At 38.7% G+C, this 10,137-nt stretch overlaps 1 protein-coding gene across 1 annotated transcript in view; it reads right to left on the bottom strand.

The window, feature by feature from the left end:
- Positions 1 to 581: 581 nt before the first annotated feature.
- Positions 582 to 10,137, bottom strand: part of LOC126998288 (netrin receptor UNC5C-like) — a 42,137-nt gene continuing 32,581 nt past the window's right edge. Inside the window, exons 15-17 of the mRNA XM_050859788.1 lie at positions 8,507 to 8,726; positions 4,447 to 4,609; positions 582 to 4,179 (exon numbers count right to left, since the gene is read on the bottom strand). Coding sequence (XP_050715745.1) covers positions 4,008 to 4,179; positions 4,447 to 4,609; positions 8,507 to 8,726 — 555 coding nt within the window. The 3' untranslated portion in view covers positions 582 to 4,007. The remainder of the gene's footprint in view (positions 4,180 to 4,446; positions 4,610 to 8,506; positions 8,727 to 10,137) is intronic.

The raw sequence follows: 10,137 nt of genomic DNA, 5'->3' as shown, positions 1-10,137 counted from the left end.
AGCAAGCTCGGTCTGATCTTCTGCTATTTGTCAACCCTTAGCATCTAGTCCATTAGCCAAATCTTGATCAATTACAAAATTTTCTCTCCACTCCATAGGTAAGGCACCTTGTTAAATGCATTATTAAAACTGAGACATAAAATGATTTTCATCCCTGCCTACCACTTCGAACATTTTTTTGTGAAACAAAACTAAAAGACTATTAAGTTTTGACTTAATCTTTGCATTGCATTCTGGCAGATGTAAATAAACATCATGGATTGATCCCCTTCTTCAATAATGGTACAACATCAGCATTTTTCCATATTGTCAGTGGTACTCCAATATCAAGATTTTTTCCAAATATGTTGGCCAGAGGTTTGGGAATTGTATTTCTAGAAACTAATCTTTGAATGCTTGGACTGGTGGTGTGGTGGAAGATCTTGCAGGCAGTGTTCTGATCCTAGGCAGTATTAGGGTGTGAACAATAGTATTTGAATGTTGTATGTATGTTTCATTAGGTAGCCTTTTCTCTTTTTATGATAAGCATTTCCTTTTTATGATGAAGATGATTCTCTAATCATAATAAAAACAAAGTACAGTATACATCAAAATTGCCTTTATTGTCTCTGTATATATGGCTTTATCCTCCACTGGAGTCTCACGGAAGAACGGCTCGTGTAACAGTGGAAGCACCAGCAAAACACACAACACTCTGACCATGCGGATGGTTTACAATGTGCTGACAATTTTGTCATGTGATGAAAAGAAAATAGTCACATGAAAATAAAATCTAAAAAGCAATCTCTGATTAGTAATATATTAACAAAAAATGTTGATTTAGCCATTGGTATGATAAAATTTCTATATGACAAAAACTTTAGCACTACCTCAGCTGTGGTGAAAAGTGTTTAACAATAAGCTTTGTAATGTAAAAAATAGGGATGCTAATGGAATAAATTGAAGGCAAATAAAAGAAGCATAATGAAAAAAACAAAGACCTGCAAGCAAAGCATGGTCAGAGCATGATGTGGCTACAAAGAGGATGTCATGATTGTGAAACAAAAAACAAGTCCTCTTGCTGTAACAAAACTTGACCAGATCATTTCAGGTTCACAGTTACAACTCTCTTAAGTTATTCTCTGAGACTCCAAGGAAGACTATTTACAAAAAGCTCTTCTCTATTTCTGTACATAGAAAATTCTTATAAACAACATGAAAATCTTCATGACTGTATCAAACATTTTGCCTCAAATGTTCAATTTTGGTGAAGGGGGGGGATGAAGAATTTTTTCAATCTGAATCAACTAGGAAGACCATCTTACTCTCTTCACTTACTAAGAGGCTTTCCTGCACATTCAGAAAATAAGGCAGCTAACTGGTCATTCAGGTGTGTCCTCTTTTCCTGGTCAGTGTGTGTGTGTGTGTGTGTGTGTGTGTGTGTGTGTGTAAAGCCCTATTCACTGGCTGCTGACTCGACCAAACATTACTTGACTCAATCATGGACCGGACATAAAATTGCCATGTCGTCATTGATAGCCAAAGCAAATTAGGTTCACAAATATTAACACACTCGACAGTGGTCATACAACAATAATAGGAACGGTGTCAGAACTAATATCTTACTCAAATGTTGGTGGTCCAGGTCAATGTCCGTGCTGTATGTTTGTGTTCCAGAGTGATAAAATTTTGCCTACATTTCAAATGCACTTGTTGCTCATTCTGTTCAATGAGAAACTTTCTGAGAAATCCCACATCTTCATTTAATGTACTAAACATGAAGCAATGTACAGCTGTCAATGCATAGAGGGCTGCTGCATAGCTGGACGGTGGTGGGCAGGTCCTTCTCCCCACACACACCGCCACACGGCCCCTCACTCCCCACCCTAGCTAGCCTCTTCTCACCTTGCTGGTAGAACATTGCATCAAACATTAGCTCTGAACCTTATTTTCATATATGACTTCAGTTTTCTTTCCACACTTCATTTCTAAATCCATTTTTTACTACAATTAAAATACTGTTAATGTTTTTCATGTAATGTACAAAACGAACATGAGTATTGTAGTTTCTTTTGAGGCAAACTTTACATAACGCTGGTGTCTATGGTGCTGTTACAGAGCACAACTGCATATGATTATTTTTCTAAGTTACTTCATTCATGCACATATGGATACGTATATTATAATACAGCAAAACATTATTTCCTCTGTGAGTCTGGAATTTATGTGCAGATGAATATGGAGCGGTGTTTGGTCCAGAGTGAAAGAGTGAGGATAATGTGAGAGTGTATGGGAACTAAAGTGCCTCCCTTGTTGAGGTTCCTTCTGTGGGAATATGTTTTCTCAAAACTTTCTATTGTGCTGAGGTTTCTCCAATAACTATTTTTATCAGTTCAGTTGTTTCCCCACAATTTAGTCTCACTTTCCTAACAATGAAACAGAATTGCCTCAGACACAAGAGAGTCAAAGTGAATCACTGTTGGTATTTACACTAATAGTACTAAAAGACACAGCGTATGATGGGTTGTGGTGTTGAAGACAGACCACCCAGTGAATAGTGAATGTGTGCTTACACAAGACTGGGAATTTTGGCTCAGGGGCCCAAGGCTGCCAGACACTTAACTGATGTCTGAATCTAACTCTTAAAAAATGGCTGGGGAAAAACTCTCATCCTATTCTAAAAATGGACAGTACTTGCCATAACTCGTAAAAGTTATAGCACGCAAGCCACTGCTAAGGCTAAAAATGACAGTTTCGGTCCACAGTACACTGCTACAGAAAGGGCGTAGTTTTTTGGACTTTTTGAAATAAAACAAGTGACTGGCAAGTTTCTTCTTCAGTTGTGTAGCCCATTTGCAACAGACAAAACCCTATATATTTTAGTGTTGCCATTAGCCTCACTGACTATAGTCATAAAGGCAGTACATGATTAATGCACTAATCAGTTGAGACAATGCTGGTATTCAATCTCCTTTAATTGTGACTCAAAATTCATTAATCACCAGTCACTCTCAACAGTCAAACACAGCTGTTCTGGATTACTTTCAGCAGCGGTTTGCATTTCTTTAGCCACTAGCTTTTCCAGTGCATTCATTTGATGTCACTTAACATAGTTTATGGCAATATCACACAATTGTAAATAAATAAACTATACAACTTCCATGACTCAATACCTTATTATTATTATCCAGATCTCTTAATCCATTTTTGAACAAAGTTTTTTCATGTATGTACAAAATCAAGAAAAAAAAAAGGATTGACCAAGATGATCATAACAATGACATGGCAGATCCATCTACCTCTTTCTCCTGCTTCACAGTTATAAATATCTTAAGGAGAGGTAACATCTACCAGGCTTGGTATCCTAAACGAACATGGACGAACTGACTTGAACACTTAATACAATCCGATTATAACAGCTACATGTTTACCATTGTTGTTACCTAAAGTCTCTACACAACACAAGATCAGAAAGCTCGTGGTATCATCAACTATCTGGCTTTTCTGAAGTCATTCATGCATTTCTTTAGGAAAGTGTCCACACAGTATGGCACATTTAGGATCCACTGCAGTGCTCAAGTTCATTGCAGTCTTTTTTCATGTATATTGCACTTTTATATTTCTGCACTTGTGATGCTCAGTATTTGTTGAGGATGTTTTCTGGGTAAAAGAGCTAATTTTCAGCATTGTCAGAATGAGCTATGATGGGACAGTTTTCTGTGATTTACTTAAAACTTCATCCTTCTCAGTTCACAATTGTTGAGGGCAAGTGCAGGCACATATATAACACAAAATCACTCCCAAAGACTATATTTTTCTTCCACATATAAAATAGTACATTACTAGAGCTATCACCTCAGTTACAGGAGCATGTACATGTCTCACGTTGATGCAGTTTTGTGTGAAAAGCCATTTGCGTTACTTTAAAGGAACTAGATCTTAGTGCTTTTTATGTTTTGCAGTCCAACAGTGTCCTGTGGCACAGACACTTGAACTGAGCCATTCTGCTTCCACTGAGGAGTCCAGACTTATATCCAAGCACCAGCATGACTTTCTAGGATGTGGGCAGCATCTGGCCGACCCATCACTCGCAGCACATTGAGGAGGTCCGTGAGTGCGTTGGGTTCCCTGTGACGAGCTTCCCATAGGTCCAGAATATGCTCTGTTGGACTTGCCTTACATGCAAAGTAATTCAAGTACCTGCAAGATATTTTATTGTTTAATTTTAGCCATCTTTTGTATGTTTTAGTAATCCTTGGCTCTCTTAGGTATTCTAGAGATTATCTTTGGTAATTATTTTTATGTACATTAGATATATTAAAAGGTCACCAATCCAGAGTCTCTAGATTTGTCTATGATGAATTTGAGAAGACAATTTATAAGCTTTACATATCTTTTACAACCTTACAAAAAATATCTGGAACTTAAACTGACAAACTTGCAGGTGTGTCGTGCACAGGAACTCACCTGTCCACGTTTAGCCTGGCAGCAAGCATGCGCCAGTCATTGCCACGAGCATTGGGTGGGTCAAGGCAACGGCACAGCTCCCATCTCAGGCGCTGGGGCAGGCGGAACACTCCAGGCTCAGGTGTAAGTTCCACCAAGGATGAGCAACCACTGCTTGAAGTCACTGGAGGTAAAGAAGTTTTTAGCAAAATGGTTGTAACCTTTAATTCACTTGAATTGTTCTGGCAAAACACATTGCAGTATTTAAGAGTATGTACAGCATCATCCCAATGGTAACAATTGACATGGCAGTGGATGAACATGGAGGCACCATTGAAAACAGAAATGAGATTCAAAAACTATCAATAAATGCCTTTTCACTAAATGGGCTTCCAGCCTAGAGTACACAGATTCATTTTAAATTTCTTTTGATTTATGAGAAGCTGTGAGGTAGAGTATCATAATTTATTCTGGTCAGTGCATCCTCTTACCCTGTTAGGCTTTCCTTTTTCAACACTTATCCCCCTTTGTTGCCCAAGCCAGCAGTCAGTCAAAACTTTCTGAATATCTCCCATGGCAAACATTTGTTAACTCATTCTCCTATTGCATCTGCATCCATCCTTATTTTCATTTCCCTTGTATTGAGGGACAATGGATGACATCACAGCAATGGTGGCTGCATGCCAAACCCAGGGGTGCCTGGCAAGTCTCTATGCAGGTCCCTTCCCATCCCAAGTACTTCATGGTAGAATCTATCAACTTCCACAAGCTTTGTGAGCACATCTGCTTGACCTCCTCCACTTGGGGATGTGTCTTGTTGTTGAAAAATTCCCAGGAATTTTGAACTGGGAAAATTACCATGGGAATTTTGGGAGATTTGGGGAATTTTTGGAATATTTGAGAATTGTGAAAAATTTACAAGTTTTTGAGGCTGAGGTTAATGTTGCCTCTTTAGACTTCAGTTATAGGGGACTGTTGGTGGCCCCTTTGCCTGATGATGCCTATTGAGGCTCATGCTGCCCACCGGCTAACCTAATAAACCCCCAAATAGTTACTACTGTACAGGTCTTGACACAAAAAATTCATATATGCTTCCTTACTAATGAAACTTTCTATACAACAAAGTGAGGTCATTCTTTGTTGATTTATATCAAAAGGTACTGGCTATCATGTGTCTGAAGATACCCTACTATGGATTTCAGAGGCTGTGTTATGTCGTTTTTCTGGAATATCTCGGAAGTATCAGTTGGATCACTATGATACTTTGCTACGGTTTGTTTCACACCCTCCGCTAATATTACAAAGCCAGCATGACATCATTATAACGTCAATCCCCAGGCCCCATCTCTCTCTCTCTGGTTGAGCAATAAACAACAAAGAGTGGCGTCCCTCAGGGCTCGGTTCTTGGCTCAGTGCTCTTCATCATTTACATCAACGATGTGGATGTTGGACTCAATAATCGCATTAGTAAATTTGCAGACGACACAAAGATTGGTAACTTGGTTCTCACTAACGAAGACAGGCAAAGCCTCCAGAGGATTTGCACAAAATTTCAGCTTGGTCAGATAGATGGGAGATGCCCTTTAACATAGACAAGTGACAGGTCCTTCAAGTTGGAACAAGAAATAAGAAGTTTGATTACGAAATGGGCGGCGTTAAACTCACAAGCGTTCAGTACGTTAAGGACCTGGGGGTCAAAATTGCGTCAAACCTCAAATTTTCACATCAATGTATCGATGTAGCAAAGGATATTGCTAAACTAGAAAGTGTTAAGCGTCGAGCAACAAAAATGATCCCTTCTTTGCACAACAAATCCTACGAAGAAAGGCTTTCCACCCTTAACATGTTCTCTCTTGAGAAACGTCGCCTCCAAGGAAAACTGATCGAATGTTTTAAAATACTAATGGTTTCACGATTGTAGACAGAACAAAATTGTTTATGATCGATGACACTTTGCGAACGAGGAACAATGGCATAAAACTCAAATGTAGACAAGTAAATTCAGACTGCACCAAATTTTTCTTCACCAAATTCAGACTGCACCAAATTTTTCTTCACCAACGTTGTTGTGCGAGAATGGAATAAGTTCCCACCTTCAGTGGTCCAGCGTAACACGATTGACTCATTTAAAAACAAGCCCGACCGGCACTTCATTGAACTTAATATTAACGTTTTGGAGCCATCTGATTAATGTAGAATCACTTAGGTTTAAGGACAGACCACCTAGTCTGGACCATGGGGTCTGTGTGGTCTGATTTTCTTTGTAAATCTCTCTCTCTCTTTTTTGGAAACACCTACCACTGGTGCATGCTGTATTCCTAAAGTATATAAATATGCATTATATCGTAATGTATTTGTCATTTTATATTTGAGAGTGACATTATGTGGAAATAAAGGCGAAGGGAGGGTGATAACGAGTGTGAATGATGGCAGTCAGACAGTTTGGTGATGTTGAGCAGTTTGAGAAGACCCGAGATTTCATTTTTGTGACACGGGCTTATCAAACTGCTCAACATCACCAAACTGTCTGACTGCCATCATTCACACTCGTTATCACCCTCCACATTACCCTACCCTCGCCTTTATTTCCATGTAATGCCACTCTTGAATATAAAATGACAAATACAGTTCGATATAACGCATATCTATATACTAAATGAAGGAGAGAAAAGGAACGATGTCAGAAGTCTTGCTGAGGATGTCAAGGGCCCCCTCAATGCAAATGACCTCCAATGTGCTAACCGATGCCTAAAGAAGCTCTATTCTAAGCCTTCCCCTGGAAAGCTCTATCTGAATAGATGGTTGGGCATGGGACACAAATGGGCAAAGGAGCTTGTTGGGTTGACTTGAAAATGATGGACCCTTCAAATGGGGAGTTTCCAGCTACTGGGCTGCAAATGATGGATGCTGATCCACCCATCAAAGCTCAAGAGAGGCTGTTGCAAGACTGAGGGGTGGAAAGACAGCTGGTATTTATAATATAAACATAAACATGCAGAACTCGGTAAGTGTCGGGGTTTGAGATGCCTAATAACGATTTATTTTGTTAATTTTGTTAGTAGTAAGGAATCGTCTATATATAGACCATGCTACAATCTAATGTGGGCAAACGTCTATATATAGACGCGCCGACAAAAAGTCCCAATTTCGAAATGTCTGTATATAGATCCTCCGCCGGGAAGGGGTTAATGACCATTACACACACATTTTTCAGGCTGATTGATAAAGGTAACTGGAGAAACCTGGGGAAGTAAGCTATAGTAACCCATATGTCACACTTGCCTTGTGCCTCTGGGTAATGAGTTCTTACCCACCACAGGCTCAAGGGCCAATAAGATGCTATAGGGTATGCCCCCAACCTTACACTACAAGCATACCCTGTTGACCCAATTCTTGATCGTTTTAGAATGTGCATATTATTGTATTTTGTCCATCTGCAGGTTGCAGTTGAAGCCTAGGATGCTTTGGTAATCTCATCATTGATTGGACAGTGGCTCCAGGCAGCTTTCTTCCACTCACTGTAAGAAACTGGCCTTTCCACCCTTCAGGCTTTAATTGTATTCTGTGTAGCTTACATATGTCATGCAATACTTATTCCTTCATCACTGGGACAGTAGAATGGTAGTGGATTATGACCATATTGAAAATATACAATGTAAAACCAATGAGAATGCAAGTTTATACCAATATTTATTCCATGCTAATATTTTAAATGGCTGAGCATTTGTTTTATTACTCTGAATTGTTTTTGACCCATCATTAATTCACCATCATTCTACTGTCCAGTGCTGAAAAACGTGCATACTACATGATGTAAGTGAGCTGCTAGGAATAAAATGTTGGAAGTACTTGCACATGTTACTTCTTAGTGAAGCATATAATTAAGATGCAATTATTATTCTTTTACACTTCATAAGTACTTACTTTTAAGTGTTATGACACTTTTACCTCACTGAAGGTGTAAGTAGTTCACATGACTTAACGAGGAGCGAGGCCAGATTCCAGTAATGACATTGGCAACAGACCAGTTTTGGAAAGTTACCCATTCAAGATAAGAAAATATGCAATGATATCAACTGACCTGTTGAGGTTCTGGGAGCAATGTGTGCAGGGGAGGCTGTCACTGGAGCATAGGGAAAATCAGAGTTAATTCTGATCACCTGCCGATGAGTGGATGACCCCTTCTGTTGAGCCACCATCCTGCAGGCCAGGGGAGCTGAAGACCCTTCAGTTCGCTCCAGAGTGAAGGATATGCTCACAGGATCACACTTAGCACCCCAAAGTGTCTCAAAGGATATTTCCTGGGAAAAGAGCAACAGTTAGATATGTAACAACAAACTTATAAACATGAGTAAAATTTGTTAGGGATGGTACTGGGAACTGATACCCCCCATGTTAGTGCACCATTAACTAACCATAAAGTCCATGACCCTGTTGGTTTTTGTTCCCATGCTCAGAGATTGTGGCACAAACTATAGTCCCTCCACTTAAGCTGGATCCTCCACAGCAGTGGCTGAGTGAGCAAGGATGCTATTGGCAGGCAGGGTGTCTGACGTCTCCGTCACCCAACACAAGCATGTTGCTTCAGAGAATATTTATTTATTTAGCTCTTCTATTATACAAGACAGCCAAATTTTGTTGACTCACTGGACTGAGCTGATTGTACAACTATAAAATTTTCAAAACTTGACATGGTAAGAAACTAAATTAAGGTGAGTAAATCAGAGAATTATCTATACCACTTGTTATAAATCCTTCTTTGTCTCCTCTTATATTTCACTCTACCTGAATTCTAAAAATATTTGTGTATTCCAAAGGATTTGATATATGAGAACAAACATTATTGATTCCATAATTACTTTAAAGATCAATAATAAGTATAAAGTGGTATAAACAATGTTATTCCCTGACTTCCACTTGCCATAATTATTTTTTACCCTACATACCGAGTTTTGAAAATCATGTTAGGCCTAGAGTTGTACAATCACTGCTTAACCTAATGATGTGAACAAAATTTACCTATCGTATAATAGATGAGCTACGTAAAGAAATATGAATAATTAAAATGAATAGTTAAAATTTTTAATCTAGGCTACTGTGTTGGGTGATGGAGGTGTCAAACACTTCGCCTGCCAACGACAAAACAGCAGCGTCCTTACCTACTCGGCCAAGAGCTAGGAGTCCAGCATAAGTAAATGGACTACAGTCATGGACATCCTGCCGATTGAATCCCTCATATTTATTGCCTCTTATGATATTGTTGAATGTGAAGAAACTTATTCTGAACTCCCATGTCTTGGTGATGTAATACAGTATAACGTACATACACTGCCACAGCTTTAGGACATTTTGTACAATATTCCCCAACTCTTCTAAATTTAGTTTTGATGCAGAACTGATAGTCAAAACTGTAAAACAATCATCCCAGTGTTTTTTTTTATTTTTTTTTATTTATTTATTTATTTATTTATTTATTTTTTTATTAAACTGCATGAAAATGGGGAAAAAAAAGTAACCGTTCGACAAGTATATAATTGACCTACATACAGTTTAAGGGCAAATGGACAAAGACCATATGTAAGCCTGTACAAATTCTTAAAATCTTAACTTTAAATCCAACCAATATATGAATGTAAATGAATGAGGGTAATAGTGTGATATTTGTATTTGTAATGTGATGCTTAGAAATCAGTTGCAATATTTTAGGAAGAG

Source organism: Eriocheir sinensis, chromosome 2 (genome assembly GCF_024679095.1).
Source record: "Eriocheir sinensis breed Jianghai 21 chromosome 2, ASM2467909v1, whole genome shotgun sequence".
In the NCBI taxonomy this organism is placed as follows: Eukaryota; Metazoa; Arthropoda; class Malacostraca; order Decapoda; family Varunidae; genus Eriocheir; species Eriocheir sinensis.
The sequence above is the reverse complement of the archived record's forward strand: the minus strand, read 5'-3'. Positions and strand labels throughout refer to the sequence as shown.